The 22,050-nt window shown below is 38.2% G+C and overlaps 1 protein-coding gene across 1 annotated transcript in view; it reads right to left on the reverse strand.

Moving 5' to 3' along the window:
• Nucleotides 1–22,050, reverse strand: part of KCNN2 (potassium calcium-activated channel subfamily N member 2) — a 78,693-nt gene that overhangs the window by 9,458 nt on the left and 47,185 nt on the right. The window contains exons 5-6 of the mRNA XM_056325459.1: nt 15,765–15,906; nt 1,230–1,340 (exon numbers count right to left, since the gene is read on the reverse strand). Of these exons, the coding sequence (XP_056181434.1) occupies nt 1,230–1,340; nt 15,765–15,906 (253 nt within the window). The remainder of the gene's footprint in view (nt 1–1,229; nt 1,341–15,764; nt 15,907–22,050) is intronic.

A 22,050-nucleotide genomic window follows, 5' to 3' on the forward strand; every position in this document is an offset into this window, starting at 1 on the left:
AAAAGTGCCTGTGTTAGGAAGGAACAAATTGTTGTCTACGGTCTACTATCAACAAGACCTTAACTGACTATAATAGGAGTGTAGATATACAAGCTTAGATAGACATCTCAAGTCACCTTTTATAGCTTTATAAGAACTGCCTTCCCACTCATCCTTAGTCTTTCCCCACTCTGACTGCTTAGGGGAGGTACAACCTGTTAGTGGTGACCAGCACAGAGACGAGGGAGCCAGCACAACCATAGCGGTGTACTGATGTGTCCTGGACACCAGCGCATAGAGACGTGACATGGCTTTCCACAGCAGAGGACCTGTGGCAGCACACCACTGCGCAGAGCTGTACCGAGGCAGCCAACCTCCTTCCTTCTGGAGCAGAACCATGGCTTCCAGCTCAGGCATCAACATCCCTCTCCTCGTGTCAGCAAGGACAGGCTCTGCTGAGGTCCTGTGTAAGGACCTTCCCCCCCATACTGGCTCTTCTCAATATCGAAGAGTGAAGAAGTTGAGAGGATTGTGTAGCTCCTACTCATTTGCTTGTTCCCTCAACACTGACCTGTTTATTTCAATAAAGGATTTTTATTGCCTTGTTTGCTGCATTATTTCATTTTCCAAGATGTTATTACAATTTAAATTATATTTCATATGGACTTTTAAAAAATACATTTTATGAATTCCAATGATTTATAAAAAGGTTTTGAAATAATCTCTTCTAAAAATATTATCTACATAGATCTTCCAAGGCACTTCAGTACTGTGTGCCACTAAGTGATCCTCGTGTTGAGTACACAAAGCAATTAAAAAACCTGTCTCACTCAGAAACTATGAAAGTCTTTTTCTTAAGAATGTCCTTCATAGCTTTAAATTCTTGTGTATAACAGGCATTTCAACAATTTAGGTACAAAAATGTCATATGTTCTTCTCACGTGCTGCATGAAAGTTTTTGTAGTTTAATATAATAGTCTTTAGTTTCACAGCATTTAGCTGTTGGTTATATCAATTATCTTCCAGCTGTAAGGGCCCCTCATAGAAGAATATTCCAATCCTCCAAATCTGTTGAGAATTCATGGTTGCCTCAATTCAGAGAAAAGCTCAAGGCATTCGACTCCTTCTCCTTGCAAAATCACACCCGTGGAAAATGTTCAGTAGATCAGAGCAAGAGACTATTTAAAACAAATACAGAAATAAATTAACACACATTTCCTTTTCAGTTGCAAATATAAAGTGTGACTTACTCTTTTAGTTAGCTGGGTGTCCATCATGAAATTATGCACATGTTTTTCAGCTTTGGTAAGTTCTAACTTCCTTGCCACCACAGCTACCACCAGTGCAGTGCACCCAGCACCCTGAAAACAATAAAATAAACCCTCAAGATGTTACTGCTGCACTTTGCAGAGTTTTTAGCGGAAGTTTCTCCTTTGCTGTAGAAGTCTGACAGGCATCAGGTGATTCATCCCTGGTAAATAGAGTGAACACGTTACAGCTATTTCAGTTCAGAGTAATAGGAAAAGTTAGTAATTACAGGCTGGTAAACTGTCAAGGCGTCAAAATAATTAGTGAGCAGCAACATTTAAAAGTTCTGCTTTTTTTCTGCAGGGGCTGAAAATTTGAACACATCCCATTTCTAGTGCATAAACAAAGGGGGTGATCAAAACAACTTTTAAACTCCAGAATATTAGCAAATAAATGCAGAGTACCTGTTCTTAACTAGTGTCTCAAGGTTACAGCAAGTGCTAAAGAGGAAATAAGATTAGATTAGTATTTAGCATACAGAAAAAAAAGAAAAAAAATCTTAGGAGTTTCTGTAGGGCCTAAAAATAATAATAAGTTTAGTATTTAATCACTTTAGTATACTTCCCTGTTGTTCTCCAAGTCCTTCAATGATCTTTTCCTATAGTATTTCTTCTTGTCTTATTACCTTTTAAAACAGCACACATACACAAGAACATTTCTTCAAAACGTGGATGGAGAAAATACCAATTTTCTCATCTGTGCTGTGTGTATGTATGCATATGCATGTACATATACAGACACGCGTGTTCACATCAGGCCAAAGCCAGTATGTGCCTGTCCCTCTGAAACAACACTGCCTTTATCAGCATCACAAATTGAGACTCTTAGTGGCGGGGAGGAAAGAAAACCACGTAATGAGCAGGAGTGTCTATTATGCACATCTAGAGGTATAGCTTAGTTTACACTATTTATAAATTATGTTACCTTAGTCTTTTTCAAAAAAAAGCCCAAATCTTTACAAGTCCTTTCTAAAAAAACCCATTAAATAACAAAAATAACATAAAATCTAAAAAACCCCCATTAAATAAAAAGTAACATTAAAAACATTATATGAGGCTGTGTTTCTTGCAATTTCACCCAAATTGCACCTGTCAGTTACCCTCCAGTATAAAGCAATCTCCTGTTGCACACTGAAGCTTACATTTAATTTACATTTGCAAGGCTTTCTTCCACTCTTTCTGTATTTCTCCCATTAATTAATTCTCTCTCCACCCCCCACCTTCAATTGCCTTACTCTCTTCAGAAAAATCCAGAACAAATCTCTGAATCTAGCTTCCAAAATACAAATTCCATCAATAAACACATAAAGACTGCAAAATAAATTCACTCATTGAAAACTCTTATTCACATAGTGTTCTCAAAAAGATGAATCTGCTCTCTCTGCTTACCTACTGAGAGACCCAATGAATTTTGGAAGTGTCTCACATAAATTAATTCTCCATTTCCCTGGTATATTGTTCAAAAAAATACACCTGGTCCCTCACAAAACATCTAATTCTCTACAGTTAGTTCTCACCTATCAAAGGTCCTATCCCCAACAGCCCTCAACATTCCTTTGCATGAGTCCACTGTAATTTTGCTGCACTTCCTCTTCTCTCCTGTCCTCAATACTAAAGCTTTCCAGTTTTGCTGTTCTTTCTCCCTCTGCTCTCCAGCCCTGTGTTGATAGAAGTTTGTGGAAATTTACTTAAAGCCTTGCACTCTCCATAACATGAATCAAAATGGGGCTACAAGTTCCTTTGCTTCTCCAGATCCTGCTGAGAGTTAAAAGGGAAGAAGACAGCCAATGCAGCCTAAGGCTAAGCACTTCAGATATCCTCCAAGCCTTCTGAGGACTGCTACGAAGGAGATGCTCTACCATATGCCCTACCTCCCCTGAAAACAGACAGCTTTCCTTTGGTCTCCTTCCTGCGAAGGAGGGAAGGAGGGAAGTGCTAATAGGCAGAAGACTTCTCTGAGGGCAAATAAACAAAGAAATGATGACCCCATACAATAACAAGAACACGAAGAGAAAAGCAGACAGCTTTTGGCTCAGTATGTCAGCATAGCTGGGGTCAGACATTGATTTAATGACATACCTTGAGTTCTGCCCGCTTACAGCAAGAACGCTAAAACGTAATGAGATTATTAATACAGACACCACTGGCACAGTGGCGCAAAACTGATACATAAGCCAAGTTACCAGGGGGGAGAAATATAGATCCCCTTCCATGCCCTCACAGAAAAGGCTAAATAAATGCTGACAGACAAAAGGAGTTGGTTTGAGCTGAAATTATTCCAGTCTTTGCAATTAACTTCCATGCTTTTTTTCAGAGTGGCACAGCAGTTATGAGGGCCAAACGCTGTCAAAACCAGTAGCTTTTATCTCACACAACAGACGCTGCCTGCAGCAGCAGAGGACTGTCACTGGCAAGCTATGACAACCACCTCTATGGTGTATATGCACTCCTGTCTTCCTTATCTCCAGGCCAGCTTACTGCAACAGCAATGTGTTCTAGATTCAGGTTATCCCTGTTGGCTTTGTGGGATCTGATGGGATCTCCAGTTGTGGGATCTGATGGGATCTCCAGATACAAAAAATGAGGTCTTTTAGCGTTTCTGCAAAAGAAGGAAGTATTATACTATCTGCATGTTTACATTTCACAGTACCTTGAAGGAAAACAAATTACGCTCATTCCTTAAACAACTAACAGCTTACAGAAATGAGACTGAAATTCCACTTGAAGTACATGATGATAATTAATATTTTATGTTACAGTGCTCTGCACTATTATATGGCTCCCCTAAAGATCTCAGCATCCGTAAGAATACTAACAAAGTGAGAATTATGCAAACTGCAGAAATGAAATAGAGGCAATACAGTTACTTTAAAATGGTAACATTGTAAGCATCATATTATGCCATGCATATCCTGATTCACATGAAAATCGGTAGGTCAGGTTTTTTTCTTATATCAATACTGCATAATGCAGCAGCCACTTCTTTATTAAAAAGACTTACACTAAGCAAAAGCACCATAATTATTTCAACTGCATGATGGGCCCTTTTGAGAATGAAATTCTAAACCCTCTTGTATTTCATTACCGCATTTTATAATTTCCAGCATTATTCTTTTTATCCTATTTTGAAGTAAATAATAAACTAAATCACTACTTCAAGTTCTTGCTTAACTGCCAGGGTAATGATATCTACATCCTGGTTTTGGCTGGGATAGAGTTAATTTTCTTTTTAGTAGCTGGTACAGTGCTGTGTTTTGGACTTGGTATGAGAATAATGTTGGTAACACACTGATGTTTGAGTTGTTGCTAAGTTGTGCTTACTCTAAATCAAGGACTTTTCAGTTTCCCGTGCTCTGCCAGTGAGCAGGTGCACAAGAAGCCAGGAGGGAGCAGAGCCAGGACAGCTGCCTGAACTAGCCAAGGGGATATTCCATACCATAGAATGTCATGTTCAGTATATAAACTGGGGGGAGTTGGCCAGAAGCTGCTAATCACTGCTCAGGGGCAGGCTGGGCATCTGTCAGTGCGTGGTGAGCAATTGTATTGTGCACCACCTTTTTTTTCTTTTTACCTTGGGTTTTATCTCTCTCTCTCCCTCCACTCTTCATTACAATTATTATTGTTATTTCAATTATTAAACTGTTCTTATCTCAACCCACAGCTTTTAACTTCTTCCAGTTCTCCTCCCCATGCCACTGGAGGGTGGAGCGGGAAATGAGCAAGTAGTTGTGTGGTACTTAGTTGCCAGCTGGGGTTAAAACACGACAATATAATGCAAAGAAAATGAAAAAGGCAGGAATGTATATGTTTTCAAGTATCAAGGCAGTAATTAATTCTATTTGGAATTTGCACTCCTCGGTCAGCCCCCTGTCCACCTCTTGCATTACAGAGTTATTGTAGTGTATTTTGGCTTGGAAAGCAGCCTGATTTTAAAGGCACTTATGACTTCCAGTATGTCAAAATTTGAGGAAAAAAAGAGAATGAAAGAGTATTCACAACGTTCCCTCATCAGTCCACTGCAGCTTTAGCTAGAGAGAGAGAAAGACAGGTATGAAAGCCACCAACCTCCACCCTATTGAATAGTCCATTCAAGGTGTGGATACAGTCAAAGATGGAAAAGCAAATGTCATATTTCAATGAATTAAAAAATTACCAGTTTGTGCTAGTTAGCAAATGTTCATAACTATGTACATCAGAACCTAAAGGTTTCACAAGAAAGGGGAAAAGTGGCTAATGAATTTAATTAATTTATGCTGACTATTCAGATTTTCAGTTGATTTCAGGTAAACTGGGAAAACAGACAATTCTGCTTTCACAGTTTCTCAAGGTTACATAATTCTTTTTCTATCCAGAAAAGTTTGGTGTGTTCACATGAAATGAAGCATTAAACAGTTATAAGCTCTGCGGACAGTTCAGACGCAAAAAAGCTGACCTACTTCAATTTTTCTGTTTTCCAGAAAGCATGTACAGGCTGAACAAACTTACCTACTAAACCGGGAGAAGCCCTTAAAGATCAGAGATTTAAAAATAGGCTTCTCTAAAACAAGACAAGGACTCTGCTGATTAGCTCAGCAATGCCTATTTCCTATTTGCAAAGACGTGAAGATGAAGCACATAAATCTTATCCTGAATGCACAGTATTTCTTGCTTGATATGATGTGTGTATTAGTCTGCAGTAAAAGTAAAAAGTCTGCAAACAAACATATGACACATCCTCAGTCTTTTAAATGGGCAAAGCAACAAACACTGGACTGTACAGTGGCATCAGATCTCTGATGGTGAGGTAAAACTTGCATTTGTGAGCAGTACAGTCTTGAAGTGTAAGGTTTACAGCCATTTACACTGGACAGAACTTCCCTTAACTGTTTAGCTGCTGTCCTGTATGAAAACACTCTGATGTATCTGCAAACAACTTTAGGACATTCCTCATATCTTTAATTCTAAACATGCTGCTCCTGTTCAGGACAAAGAATCACACCTTAAGTGCAAATGCTCACGCATGTAAGCAATAGTCCATGGAAGCCTTCCTTCGGTACCCTCTTTGATGTAGTCTCTGAGTTTCCCTGGTAGATATAAGTGTATGTGGGTATTTGAATCACACATGTATGTGGGTACTTGTTAAACACTAGTAGGCTAATTATTTTCTCTGTTATACAAGCCTAAACAATGACCGATATTAGAAAAATGAATGGATGAATGGACTAAGTTGAGTGAAAAGATAAAACGGCTTTTTGACATCAAAGCCACACTATTTAAAAACAGCCAGAGAAGAAAGGTTAAATTCATTGTATTTTAAGTTATACTTTAAAGTTAGCAACCAAACAAAATGTTTAAACATACACTCCAGAACAAAATAACTATTACTTGGTGTTATCTTTCCCTTTACCCTTAGGCACCATAAACTGCAACTTTCCCTACCTGTCTGCACAGTGTCTCTTCTTGGCACTTAGTTCTGCACTATTGCAAGCTTCCTTTCATCGACTTTAACAAAGCAATGAAAGCTTTTAGCGGTATCAGAGATTGGTGCAAAGGTGATTTTCTTTGCCTGTCATTTTTACTATGTCACTCTGCTTTGCATCCATCTATTCCCTTCTTTGTGGCATTACATATAGAATATTTTCTCTCAGTTGCAGTATTTTATGACTTCAGGCTCTTCCATCTCATGGGTTCAAGCTCTTCTATGCCAAAAAAGTATCATAGAACTACAGAATCACAGAAGCATTTAGGTTGGATAAGACCTTTAAGATCAAGTCCAACCATTAAGCCTGGACTGACAAGTCCATCACTAAACCATGTCCCTAAGTGCCACATCTACATGTTTTTTAAACACCTCCAGGGATGGTGATTCCTTTGCATCTTCTCTTGACTGAGGAAAAGCTCTCTGGAAACATGTACTAAACTAATTTATAGTTTTCTTTCAAATTCTTCCCCTTTAGGATATTACTTACTACAAAGCATAGCAAAACCAGTGAAGGTACTTAAGATTCTGGTGTGCCAAGATCACTTGTTTTGATCCTACCTAATGCCTCCTTGTTCCCCACTCTCTGAGCTATATGTAGATGGCCAACTCTTCAGGAATGTCACACTATATATTTCTACTCTCTTTATACAGCACTAGTATCAATAGGATCAGGTGTTAAGAGTCCTGAAGTGCTACAGGAATATAAGTAACAATAAATATAGATGGTAGGTCTGTACTAACCAATGATACTGTGCAGATCACAGTACTAGACCCGACTCTGCCTTTTTTCTCCTCCAACCCTTCCTGTGGCTACGCATCAATTATACTTACTACATACTAATACCCGCTGAGATGCCTTTAACAGTCTAATCCCAGCCCTCTGTCCTCTTCACCAATGCAGCCCACCCTGAGCCTTCTGCTGTTATCACCAGAATCACCAGAAGAAATCCGACTAACATAAAGCTACCACAGAGAATTTTACATAATGGTAAACCACAGCAGATATAGCCATGGTAGCTAGGTAAGAAAGCTGGTGTTGCCCAGCGTATCTGATGAGGGTGAGGCTATGAAGTTTGAATCAAGACCATGCCTTTCCTACTAAATGCTAAGGCTGAGGGTTCCCACTGGTGCAACACACACTGACTGCAAAACTGCAGGGTCAGGCTTCAGTGAAGCCTGGCATTTAGCTCCATCATTCTGGTAAAGGTCCAGTTTCAATGATAATCAAATAGAGGTGCTTGCAACTCTTTAACTAAAGTTATCTAAGGCAAAGAATGGTTAGCCCTGGCTGATACGCTGCACTGTAATCAGCACTAGGTCCGCAGAGAAGTCCTGTACTCCTCTAAGTAAACAGCTCTGGCATTTCCACTTGGTTCTTTCTTCGGCAAGGTTCCAAAACACCTTTAAAGGTCAACAATGAATTAAGCTATTTCTGCACCTGCCTGGAGGTCATACATGTACCTGGGGGGGTACTACTGGTGACAAAGGAAGCAACACTGTGTATCAGTGTCTCAGCTGAAAGTCGCCTGGCAGCTTTGGTTTACTGGACTGGAAGTGAAATGCAGTCTTTAGTGCTGTAGTTGTCACAAAAATGTCCTGCTATACTTGCCTGTAGCTGAAAGAAGGCTGTTGCCACATTTCTTGCTCACTTCCCTTGGGATCCACTGAGGGAGAGAGAAGGTCCGCTTTGCAGACATATGGTTCTGGTGGGAAATTTAGCTCTGCACCAGAAGGGCACAGCATTCCTCCTGCTGCTCTGCATAAAATGAAAATCCTGTAAGAATTTAAACAGGTATTTTGTTCATTAGGCTCTCTAGAAGGTGGACTTACAGGACCACCAGGGGAGGGGGAGGAAAAAAAATAAATCTTGCTTGAAGTAAAAAAAACCCTCACCAAAACAAGCAATGCAAAAGTTGAGGGAGGAATCCATCCACGAGACAAACAGAGGCTGGGGAAATGGTGGTGTGTCAATGTGGCTTTGCATTTGTCATTGCTTACTGGGAGAGATGTGTAACCTCGCAACACTGAAACAAAACAGGGTGAGTAACAGGACAACAACTATGCCATCTCAGGCAAAAAGCTACCCTAAAATAGTTTTGCATTATTTATACTTTCATATATTCAATATATGCTTGGCTACGGTTGTCTTCAGTGGAGTTCAGTGGAGTCTTCAGTGGAGTACTGTGTCTGTACCACAGTTAGAATTTTATTGCATATATATATATATATGTATATATATTGCTTCTAATCTATCTATCTATCTATCTATATTGCTTCTAATCTATACAACAGCAGATGAGAAGATTCCTTTACTTCTAATTAGTCCATAAGGTTTTTAGCAATGTTGCAAAAATGAAAATTACTAAGAGCACTGAATGTAATATACAAATATGAAATTGGTTATATACTCTCAGGCACAGTAATAGGTAGTTGTAGTGGAGGTGAAGTAAACTTAATTCTTGAGTAATGCAAGCTGGGTACTAGGGAAGGCTTCTGGGAGAGCACAGAAAACGATTTACAAATGAAGACAATCTCTCTTCTACAGGGGAACCTATAAATGATAGTAGTGTTAACTCAGAGAAGCCCAAGAATTTAATGCACCTTGGTGGCTGGGCTTCTGGAAAACTATCAGTGGTTGTAACAGCTAGAACCCCCCTGGAGATCAACAGTTTCTGCCAATGTGCAAAAAAACTTTTGCTGTGAGAGGAGGTGAGATCTGATTTCACTAACCAAGGAGGTCCAAGCCTACAAGGCTGAGGGGAAATGTTACTTTAGTAATTCAAGATGAAAGCTACCGATGATGTTCTTGTCCAACACTTGTGTTGTAAATACAAAAGTTCCATGAGAATATGTGTAAAAGTGTATTAAAATTGCTGTATTCAATCTAAAGTTATTACATCTGGTTTTTTTGGGGTTTTTTGTTTTTTTAAAAAAAGCAGAAGTTTTGCTGTAACAGTTGTCAGTAATGGTCATATCTCTGTCAAAAAAGTTATCACACGACTATTGCTGTTCATTCCAGCCAGTAACTGCCCTTCAACTTGCTGAAATGCATCTGTAACTCCCAGCTAGACCTAAGTGGGAAACAGTTCCCCTGTCCTCTGATGCTTCAAAAACTTCCCTGCTCTACTGGTATGAACTGAAGACCTTCCCAAGGGAGGCTTTTTTCTTAATTTTTCTAATGCTAAAAAGAGGGTTACACCTGCCAGGAGATTCCAGTTACTCAAATTGAGGTAGAGCCTCTGCCATTCTCTCACATTTCAGATCGCTGCCCTAAGCACCACTACTTCATGGACCATTCTCTGGAGCTTCCCAACTTGATTTTGATAATTTATTTGTCTTTACATTAGAAATTTCACCCCAACAAGCGACCGCCATAAAATAATCCCAAAATGTGCTCCTTCTGAAAGTTTCCATTTTGGCAATCTGGTGTGCTGGAACAACAATAGTAGAGGAGCTGAAGAATTTCTGAGAAGCCCAGCTTCTAACAGTTTCAACTCTTAATAATTCAAGCATCATTAACTGCCTTCTTCATACTACATCTCTGCTTGATACACTGTCCAGTTACATTGTATTGTGGTAGAAGGAATAAACACAATCTGTTATGAATCCTGATGCCACTTATTATTGAATTCTCAGAACCAGCTGAATTAAATTCTACCATATATCTGAGACATGGACCCAAATGCTGCCAATTTGCATGAAAAGCTTTTCAGATTTTCCTGTACCCTCAGGGAAGTAAAAATTGCGCTGTGTTCTAGATTTGTGAAATTCCTCTGGTAAGCTTCTTATTCAGAAAACTATTTACCACATTGCTCTGACCTTTTACCGCCAGATATTAGAAATGATAGAAATATTATAGATTCTTGATCAATATGCAAAATGTTCTAGGTAAACCTTTAAACAGGAATACAATCTATTATTCTTTTACTGTTATTACAAAAAAATGAGTTGCTTCTGCCAGTCAACCATACCTATCTGCCCACAAAGCAGCCTATTAAACACACCTTTTCAGCTCTTCGAGTGTAATTCAAAATACATTTCTGTGTTTCATAAACAATTACATGTTTCTGCAACTCTTTACTTTTTCTTACAATGTAGTAACTATGTGCAGACTTCCACAAGGACATTAAAAGCGGCAGCATGACAAGCTTTAAAATCAGATCTGATTCATTTTTGATTCATGATTTAGAACTAAGAAAACTACTATCCCTAAGGCCATATTGTACCCATTGACTGCATCGTGACCACGCCAAAAATTCAGCTACATGAGTGGTGTTCAAATCCTGTAGTTAAAAGGTGCTACTTAAAACATTTCCAAGAGCAACATCTAATCTTGTCCACCTTTATGATGTAAATTTAAGAAAACTTCCCTAATTTATTTGGTTCTTCCATCGGCTTAATGATCTCTTTGGAGTTCATTTCAATAACAGAAGCATTTAAGCAGCACTTTCAGCATTAGAGGCAGACACTGAAATAACAGCTATTTAATTTAAAGCAATTTTCATACAAGCTATAGGCAACCATCCTGTGCATCACATGACAGGACAACTACAATCATCCATTTTATTGTAGCAACATAGGTTTGACCTGCTAGTTCTGCATGTCTGCTTCTAACTGTTGGCAGTTGGTTCTGCAGAAGATTCTGCATCCTCAGCTTTGCATCATATAATAAATGCACTAGTTCATCACATAATGCTGGATGTAAAAGGAAAAGACTCCTCAAACCTTGCAACAGAACCTTGCATTTGGAATTGGAAGAATGGATTGCCATTATTTTGTCTTGCATAGGTACACAAGCTTATAAAGATCTGTAAAAGTTATCTACCCCACAGTCAGTAATTATGCATCTTCCGTATCTTCCTCACACCTGTCCCCTCCTTCTACTTCCACTAATTTCTACTTCTCTTCTTTAAATTATTGCTAACTTTATTATACTCCTCATAAAGCAAGGAAAATTTGGCAAATGACTCCAAGGCCCTAACTCCAAAAAGCCATTAAGGAGGTGAAATTGCTGCCTGTGTATGCAGTTCCAGTTAGCACCACAGAAACAAAAGTGCTCCACCTGCAGCTGGGCTCAGCCTGCTGACCAGGATCTGAGAGATCTGCGGGGGTGTGCACTGAAAACCATGGATGGCACCTTCAGTGGGCAGACAAACCGCGTGGCATGGTGAAGATACCACAGGCCTCCCCATCTCCTCTATATCCTCTTCTGATAACAGTGACAGCACTCATATTTCTATCCACCCATCGTGCTCTTGCAGACCTACCTGATGTATACCGAGGGCAGAGGACACACTTGCTATCAAATTCATATATATATATATACACACACCGATACACACACACACACACACACATACATATCCACCTGGCCCACAGTCTGCTGCTGCTGCCCAGTGAACTCTCATTGGAAAAAGATTGATAGGTAATTGAGATACCAGGTTCAGATGCACTTACTTGGCATGAACTATACCATGCTGTGTCAGTATTTTCATTAAAGTTGCACATATTTAAGTGCTTTCCAGGATCAAAAAGTAAATTTTTCAATATGACAGTACACATTTTTTCACTATTTTCCTTCTTTGTTCACTTTGTTTCTTACTTTATTTTTTAATACATGAATCAGATTTCCTTGCTGGCTTACTCTTAACGATTCTCAAGGCATTTTTCCTTTTTGGTATAACGTGAATAAATGTAAAAATATTCCTATTTTCCAGCAGTGTGAATATGCACAATTTAAAAGACGTTGCTTGAGCCAGTACCTCAAATGTGCAGTTTCAACAGCCAGCATAACTCGGTGCCACCAGTAGACTGCACGAAGTTTACTTCCCAGGCTGGAGCACAGCACAGGCTTCAGCCTGAGCTGTCCAATTTCCACCGCACAAAAACCAATTCCTGAAGAAGAAGTGGGAGGACAGCCAGGGCACCTGTGCTCTCCCTTCATTGGGGTCAAGACACCAAAGGAGCCCTCCACAGGCTGCCAGTTATGCAAAGCCAATACCAACTCTTCCGTGGTCTGTGTAACTACTCTTGTATTCACAAGTATTTCTGTTTATTCTCCCTTCCACTCCTTTTAACAGGGACCTTATTCAAAAGCAAAACCTCAGTGGTATTTGGTATTGGTCACACTAATCCAACAATGTATTTGCTACTTCAGATGCTAAGTAATTACATTTTCCCTTTTAAAGTCACATACATGGTTTCATTTCATTTGTTACACTCAATCAAAAATTATCCTGGTGTATCTTCTAATTAGACCATCACCTCTATTGAAATAAAAATCAGTAAGTCTGTTCTTTTAGGATCTCAATCTTATCTTTAGCACAACAAACACTAATTAGTTACTGTACAAGTTTCAGAAGAGTAGCTGGTTTTAAAGATTTTTATTCAAGACCTATAGTTTTTTGGTATTGCAGGTCAGGCTGGAAGATAGGTCATTATTATGTCCAGTATTTCATACTTTGTATCTTTCAGGCCCTTCATTAAAAAAAAAAAAAAGAAAAGAAATAAAAGAGTAATTTCAACATTTGACTTTCTCCCATTGCTATCTAATTTTTTTCTAAAAGTTAACATTTGTCAAAGTCATATTGATGATGTCCTTAAAAATGTAACTGGAAGTCAGACTTTAAGTATTGTTTTACCTGTCATCACACACTAGCCACCTGGCTTGTTTTTTGGTTAAGAATGCTTTCTGTCTCTGGAGGTATTTATGCCAAACTTATTACCATGAGATTCTGATTGAAGCCTTTGTGCTTCCAAAGCAGCTGCAGAATTTTTAATCATAAAAAAACAATCAAAGACATGAAGGTGAGTATCATCCATACATTTCATAAGTCTAATTTTCAATGTAATCTTGTCCTAGTTGTGAAAAAAAAATGCTATGTGTGCAAATGATATATATTTTATATAATTTATATATTTATATCATAAAGTACTTTAGTTTTTCACCAAAGCAATGGAAAAAATTGCAATAAATAATTTTACATCTTAATCCAAACAGTGCTTTCATAAGCAAAATGACAAATGTCTCATAATTTCAGCTTCTGTGTGGTTCATTCACAGCTGTATAGAATAACATTTGCAATAATCTGGACTCCGTTTTTCTGATATTATTTTTACCTTTTTTTAATCATAACAAAATCATAAGCCTACCCACAGCTATTCAAAATAAGTCCATGTTATTAGTGAATGTGATTTCTTTCTGACAGCACAAAAATCTAACAAAAGTTTTCATGATGAAGAAATTGTTTTCTTTATACAGCTATGCTATTAGACTTATAAAAAATAGAGTAGAAAATCCTGCTCAAGCAAAATGCTTTAGGAGATTAGCCACCAAGGATAGATGCTACTATCCTTTGCACTAGCATAAATGCAACATCAGTGTGAAGTCCGTAGATTATTAGTATTGATACTAGTATTCTCACTGCACTTCTGCAGGGCTTTTAAGTTCTTAGATTTCTGTTAGAATAAGTTTTTTTGTAATGAAATGCTGAAAAGTGTTGAAGAATTTGAGTGAACAAAATGATCTGATACCTGCATCTTCAAGTATTTGCTTCTTATTTATAAACAGTGCCTGGGAAGAATAAAAGTGTTATAACAGGGTTCTGTCCCTATTCTGCATATCCACATGGCAATATCTACTGCTTGCCCTCCTTTTCCCCTAATGAATTTATGACCACATTTTATTCTCTCTGGCATCAAAATCCAGCTCAGAAAGAGGCGCAAAGGCAAATACCCCAGAAGATGGCAGATTTGAGCTTAGCCAACAGCCTTTAAAAAAGCCTTCTGAGGCATTCCTCTGCTTTCAGCCTGTACCTTCCAACTACATCGCAAACTCTGCTTTTAAGGAGACATGCATTTGCCATCACCAGCAAAATGTGCTGGAAGTCTTTCTTCCAGTTAATCTGGAGATCAACGACCTCAACCCATTCAGATGGTTTCCTTTTTTTTTTTTTGTTTTGTTTTGTTTTGGGTTTTTTTTGTTTTGTTTTAAGCATTTTGCAAAAATTCTTAAACATTACAAAAATGGACTGATCTATTTTACTCTTTGAACATAAAATGCACCCTTATAATGGAAAATTTTACCAAAACACCTGTTCAAAAGGGGCAACCATTTGATACCATTTGGTTTCAGCCATAATTCCAACATACCTGTTTTAACAGAGGAAGATATTGGAGATGCATTACTTATAATCAATGGCAAAAATTCAGAAGCAAGTATGTATCTTACTGTTATATACTATATATATATAATGCTCATTCTACCTTTCTCATTCACAGAGACTTCTACATAGGAGTTGATACAAGTAAAGGTGGCAGAGTCTGGAAAGCTTTTACTTCTAATTTACTGTAGATACATGTAAATTTCCCATACATTGCCTTACTCCCTGCCTAACTTTGACCAAATGGTGCAACACAGAAAAATGAAAACCAGACATAAGTACAGTTAATAAATATATACTGAATATGCATGGACTAACAATTGCTGCATTGTATCAACAGTAACAAAAACTGTTAACAGTGAAAACTGCACTACCTAAATTCAATTAAAGCCATGGAATGCTATGGGTAGACTTATAAAAAAATAAGAGTAGAAAACTATGTTCAAGCAAAATGTTTTAGAAGGTTAGCCACCATCACATTTCATTGTGAGTAACTTAAATATAAGAAACAAAGTCAGAACTCAAGATTCGTTATTAGTACTGCTCCAATTACATATGTCTGAAGATAATAAAGATTATATGATACCTTAACATGTAATGAAAGACTGTATTGAGATTATGTCAGATTGGGATTTGCTTCTCTGTATTTCATCACACTGCTGTTGATTTTACCTAAAGAAGAAGAAAACCCTCCATTCCATCACCAGGACTGAAAGGCCATAGGGATGGCGCAAGTAAATATATATACACTATGCAAGCCAGCAAATAAATATCTCTTTATGACTGCCACAGGTTTTGGGATTAACTGCAGCAAACGGAATCTCCTACCCAATGAATAAATTCAGAAACACTCACCATGATTCCAGTGAGTAAACAGACTCCTTTCCCACAGTATGTATTAGGTACCATGTCACCATACCCAATGGATAGAAAGGTTATTGAAATCAACCACATTGCTCCGAGGAAGTTGCTAGTAACATCCTGTTGATCATGGTACCTGAAAAGAAAAAGAAAACAATTTCTTTATCATTAAAACTTTTGTTAGACTTTTGTGCTGTCAGAAAGAAATCACATTCACTAGTCATACAACCATTCTTGTACTCTACAGTTACTTCCTTTTTAAAAGTAGCTATAAGGAATTAAATAAAACTCAAATACATCAGCAGTAAAGAAACAGAAGATACAACAATAGCACCAGTAGTAGAGATACTCAGGATGGTTTATAACTCAGTATTCTGTTATTACTATTAAAATAGCAGAAACCTTTTGTTTTTTAATAGATTCTCGTCATCAGGAGTACAAGTCCTGCCAATCCTCTGCAGTGGAATAAGGCACTAGTTCACTACAGTTGCTGTTGTCTGAGGCAAATACAAAAGTCAGGAAAGGGCAAGCAGACAGCAGAGCACATCTCCATCTCCTTGGCCTACAGGCAAGTCCGTGATCAGAAAATTAAGCGTGAACTACCATGTAAATGCTGACCTGGACAACCTAACATCTCTCCTTCTACATATTCAAGATAAATAGAAAAGTATTACATTGTATTTCTTTCTATCAAAACATCTTTACCTTAAATTTGTTGTCTTAGTTTTAATATTCTAGTAGAATATGTTCATTTTCTCCTTCAAATCAAACAAGTTGAGGTGAATAATCCCATTTTCACATGACATGCATCCCTAATCAACTGGGAAGCCATAAAAACACCTTTTAGGACTACGACCTGTTGTCACAACTCACTTTGGAGGGGCAAAATTCCTAATAGTCTAACATAGTTGGAATTCTGCTCCTCAAACAGCGTAATTCTGCAACACTCTACTCTCTGTAGCAGCCACTGCAGCCTCAAGGTTGCAATAACCCCTGCAGCTGCTGTGAAGCCTCAGGTGAGCTATCTATGCTGCTGGATCCTCAAGGGTATTATTTTAGACAGTGCCTAAATCCATGTCTCACAGTGGGTCACAGAGGGCCATTAGGAAATTAGTTTACAAATCTGTAAGCTGCCTGCTTTCCACAACTGAAATTAATTGCTTTAGTTTTCTTCCATTGTGGACCGCAGTCTCCATGACAAAGCAGGAATGCAGAGTGAGCACAAAGGCACTCTTGGAAAATTCCCTATTTTCTCACTTGCAAGATATCCACTATAAATAATTGCAAAATGTCTTCTTCAAAGTCCCACCTATGCCCTGATGGTTACAACAACCTAAAAACTCTCTGACAGCCAGAGACTACAGCAACCACTCCAAACATGTCTGTTCCACATTCCACCTGTACTCTCTCCTGTTGTCAGCATTGTCTTTCTCACATACTTCATACAAGCTTTTGAAGGTTTTTTGTTCTGCACCTAGCACAATGCAGTAAAAGCCCACATTTGGAGGTCCTAAGGATGACAGTGACACAAAAAATAACCAGAACAGCAACAACAGCAGTAAAAAAAGTAAACAGCAAACTTGATTTAACTCAAGACCACAGAGCTCTGCACAACAAAAAAAGAGATCTGACATTGCTTTTTTGCCAGTCTGCCGTAAATATGATGGATTTTAGTCTCCACTTACCAAACTTTGCAAGTAACAGCTGTGAAATATATGGATGCAGGGAGAGACATATTCATCCCATTCAGGAGGTAAGAAGAAAGCCTACGTGATCATGCAAGTCCCTACACAGTATATGTAAGTGATATGACCCATAACCTTTGAATGAGGTTCACAGAAGTGTGCTAAAGCCACAACACATATTCTAAGGCCAGCAACTTAGTTAAATACCAGTAAATGTTCACATACATCTTTATAATACATTTCTTTAATGCCTCTCTTTGGGTTTTGAACCTGGCCATTTCTCTACTTCACACAGAAAAAAGTTTTCCAATGAAGACGAAAATGCAATGCAATGTTTTTGGGTTTTTTCTACATTTTATCCAAATGGTTACATCCTTACAAAATTTCAGCCCTACATGGTGATAATTATAGAAATCTTGATATGACTGAAAACAGAACATTCAAATACAACCCAGTAAGTCCCTGAAACACCAGTTTCACATAAAGAATGTCAAAACCTCTCTCTTAAACCTTGAGTGATACAGGGAAATGTTAATGCTGCCTTTATCCATTTATCCTCCTTCACCCATTCCAGGAAACACAAAAAACAATCCACCCATTGATCATTTAATAAAGGTGACATAGAGTTAAACTTTAAAACCCACAACAGTAGGTTTTCAGCTTTCATTGGAGACGTGGATTTTAATTAGTAAGGTCCCCTAGATGAAATATTCATTAAAGCCATTTGCATCCATATTTAGTAGCACACTTCAAGGACCTGTTCAAGTGTTTTTAACTTGTTAGCTCAGCCCTCTTGGACTTCCTGCTCTTAATATTTCACTTGGTTGTGATTTTAAGGTTATAGTTCAGCAACCAAATGGTGCACACTTAATTTAAAAATCATCATCAATACTTACGACTTTACTGTGAGAAACAAAGGACACTTTGTACCCTCTCTATGGGCTCAGCTGCTCAAGCATGGCAAAGCACACAAATTACAAGCTAATTTCATCTTTCGACAAAACCAAAAAATTCTTTCTCTCGCAACTGTACAAGGAAAGTTGCAGGATTGACTTCTCAAATTAAGAATCTGTTAAGTAAAACACAGACAATCTCAAAGCAGGGGTCACTGTCTTGGTAATCCCATCATTTCTGTGCCAGGTTTATAGGAAGGTAGATTGGTTTTGTCTTGTTTTTTTGCAACATCACTCATGATTTTTGAATCTCTGTGGTTAGTAAGTCCAGTACATGCCTACACCGTTCTGATTTTCATGAGATTAGAGTTGCGCCAGCATACGCTTCCAAGTGCTCTGCTATGCCATTAAGCACCACCATGATTTGGAATTCATGCCTGCACAAGCAAAGCCAGAGGAGTCTCTGGCTACCCTGTGCCCACAAGCAGGTAGCAAATTACTACATCTCTATCAAAACAGGAAAAGCAATTTCTTAAAAAAGTAGGAATTGCAACATCTTATTTGTACAGCCATGGGAATGCTGCAAATGAGCACTGGAGGCATTTAAATTGCTTTGTTTTGAGGAGGGGGAAAGAAATCTACTCATTGCCTTTTTGATTTGCTTTCAGAGTTACCACAGCCCTAAAGACTGAACTTCACCATTTATGCAGGGAACAGTAAAACGAACACAGCAGAAGTTAAACTTTCCCATGTTTTTCCATCAGCACACCTCTAACGTGTTGCACTGAAGTCACTAGAAAACATGAGAAAAGCCATTTCCATCATTTTTCACATCGCTATTGAGATTATCTCCAGCAGACTCAATTGAAACGGACATTATAGTGAGGAGAAGTCATCCACACCAACAGCTGGAGCAAAGCTGTCTCCCACATTGTCAGTCATCACCAGCCACTACAAACATCTCCTCATTCCCGCTGGACTGAGAGAGATGGCTTGGATGTAACACACTCCAGAATTCAACTGCAGTTTTCCTAAACTGTCCTTTCACTCTGTATCTGAGAGGTCTGAAATCTGAATTTCACATATGTACCATATCTATACATGGTATAATATTGTACCATGAACAGCTCAGAAACCCAAAAGCTCAGGAAGAAAAAGAAACATAGATCTCCTTTCAGCAGTAAGTTCCACACAAAGCAAAATCCAGTCATTACAAACCAAATTAAAAAACACAAGCTCTTTTTCATTAATCTTTAGCTTGATAAAGCTTTTTATTTTTATAAATATTTTTATTTTTAAAATTTTAATCCCTACACAAATATTTATTTGAATGTTTAAAGCCCACTACTGTTAGTCAATAAAAACTTGCCCTAAAACCACAGTGAGCCACTTGAAGAGCTAGTATCTAATTGTATTAAAACTGCAGCTATAAACAGGCTGATTTTCTGAATCACATCCAGACCCACACGGCAGCAGAATAAAGGGTCATTTAGAATAGCTGTGTATTCCAATGAGGTAGGAAAGTCCTTGGCTGAAGTCACACAGGCATAAGTATTATTTATCACTTTTCCTCTCCTCTAATAAGGAACGTGCTAGCAGGCAGGCAGTGCTGCAGCTGGAACATGCTACCCACAAGGCAATCCTCATGCCACGAAATACCACTCTCCAGTTCTCACCAACCAGCACATATACATCCTGAGAATATAATTTAAAACAAAAAAAGCTGAACAATTAGATTTGTGCAAAAATAGCATGGCTCAATTCCTTCCCAAGCCAAACTGAGTGAAAGTTTTATCATTCATCTCGGGAAGACATAAATATATTCCTCAGCTGATAATAATACAGTGGCTTGCATTGTCAAAGTAATATTCTGGATTCTTTATCAAACAGCACTCCTTTTCTTCTGGTTTCAGCACTGATATTGTGATTTTCAGTACTTCTTTCCTTCAGAACTATGTTCATATTTGATGACATTTCATTTAATTGGCAAAACATCTGCTTTTTAGCTGCACAAGGTTATCACACATTGACATCTTAACACCTAAAGCACATTCATCTTAAAAAGTCATGAATAAGAAGAAATAAAGTATAACATTAAGTCTGACCACTGGCAGATTAACTTACACTTAGCAGCTTCATTTCAGTTTACCTTGCGTCCATGGACAGCCTCTGATAACTTTGCCATCTTTGGTTTTACTTTCTTGAGCAAGTCAATGAAATAACTAAAAAACGGTTGCAAACATGACCCTTTTGTAGGGAAGAAAATGGACTGCTTTTACTATAATCACCGAGAAATTCCTGGCCTGCAGTACAATGGTAATCCAGGCTGAGTTTAGTCTTGTCAAATCTTAAAAACTTTTAGACTAATAACAGCTGGAAAATGCCTCAGCCTATTAAATCAGAAACTCATCAAGATTCTGCTTGAGACACTGATTGATCTAATCAGCTATTAGAGCTCTCCCACAGTATCAGACCATTCTGCTGCCAAGTGCCTTTTTGCTCTAGTTAGATGGTAGCTACTGGCAGCTTTAAATGTGTTAATACAGTGACTGTAACAGACAGGTCTTTTTAGTCCTTCTCACTTCCTCCTGTTTAAAAGAAGAAAAAAAGGAAAACCACAACAGCACTTGGAAGGAATGGTGGGGCTGGTTCCTAGTCTTGTGAAGTCAACAGAAGAAATTTTGCCTGCTTTGATGGGTTCAGGATTAGAAAGGCACCTCGAAAAGTGCATGTCGCTCCTTGTCTGTTTTCTAACATGTCTGTTCACATCCCCCAAGTATTTATGAACAGCAGCAAAAATGCTGTCACAAAAACTGCTTCATGAAAGTGCAAAACACCACAGCAAACACCTGGATTTCATATAGACAGTCTCACACCAGCAGCAGTTCAGAACTCAAACAAAAGTAATAGATGCCAGTAAGCTGTCTATGGGGTAGAGACTGGATTGCTTCTACGGGGATCAAAACATTCATGATTTTTCTATTAAGAATATGTGTGGACTATTTATGGGAAACTAATAAATTCAACAGAGAAATGCTAAATACTGTTACATAAGTAGCATATGTTACCTAAGATGGATAGAAAAAATAACCTAACAGAAAACAAGAGGACAGAGGAGATAGGGAAATCAACACAAAAACAGAAGGGTGAGGTGGCATGTTTTAAGAAATTTTGTCATTATCATTGAATATAAATTGCAGTTTAAACATAACATAGTTAAACAGTATGAAGACATAAAATTATTTCAACACCTAGCTGCTGTCAGGTATCTACCTTTGAATGCCTGGACAACGGGTAACCTGCTAGTAGAGAAATAAGAACAAATTGCCATTTTTTCAAAGGGTACCAAACTTTTATTTGACCTCCACCAGTGAAGGTCTTGTCTTTTTTTCCTTGTGCTGTGAAGAGCTGATCTGCTAAATCGGTACACCTGTCTGCAGCCATGGTAGATGGATTTTCCAACTTTCCAAGAGAAGACATTCAGCTACAAGCATAATCTGAAGGTATCAAAGTTGCTGAAGCTGCTTGAAAGTATTACCTGCCTTGGTTGTGTTTTTTTTTTGTTGTTGTTGTTGTTGTTGTTGTTTGAGGCTTTTTTGGGGGGGTTGGTTGTTGTTTTGTTTTGTTTTTTTAACCTGCATTCAGTAATTTTGTAGGAGTGTTAAGGAGAATCTGTTGAATCGATTCTGCAAATACTGTGGA

This window comes from Falco biarmicus, chromosome Z (genome assembly GCF_023638135.1).
Source record: "Falco biarmicus isolate bFalBia1 chromosome Z, bFalBia1.pri, whole genome shotgun sequence".
NCBI lineage: Eukaryota > Metazoa > Chordata > Aves > Falconiformes > Falconidae > Falco > Falco biarmicus.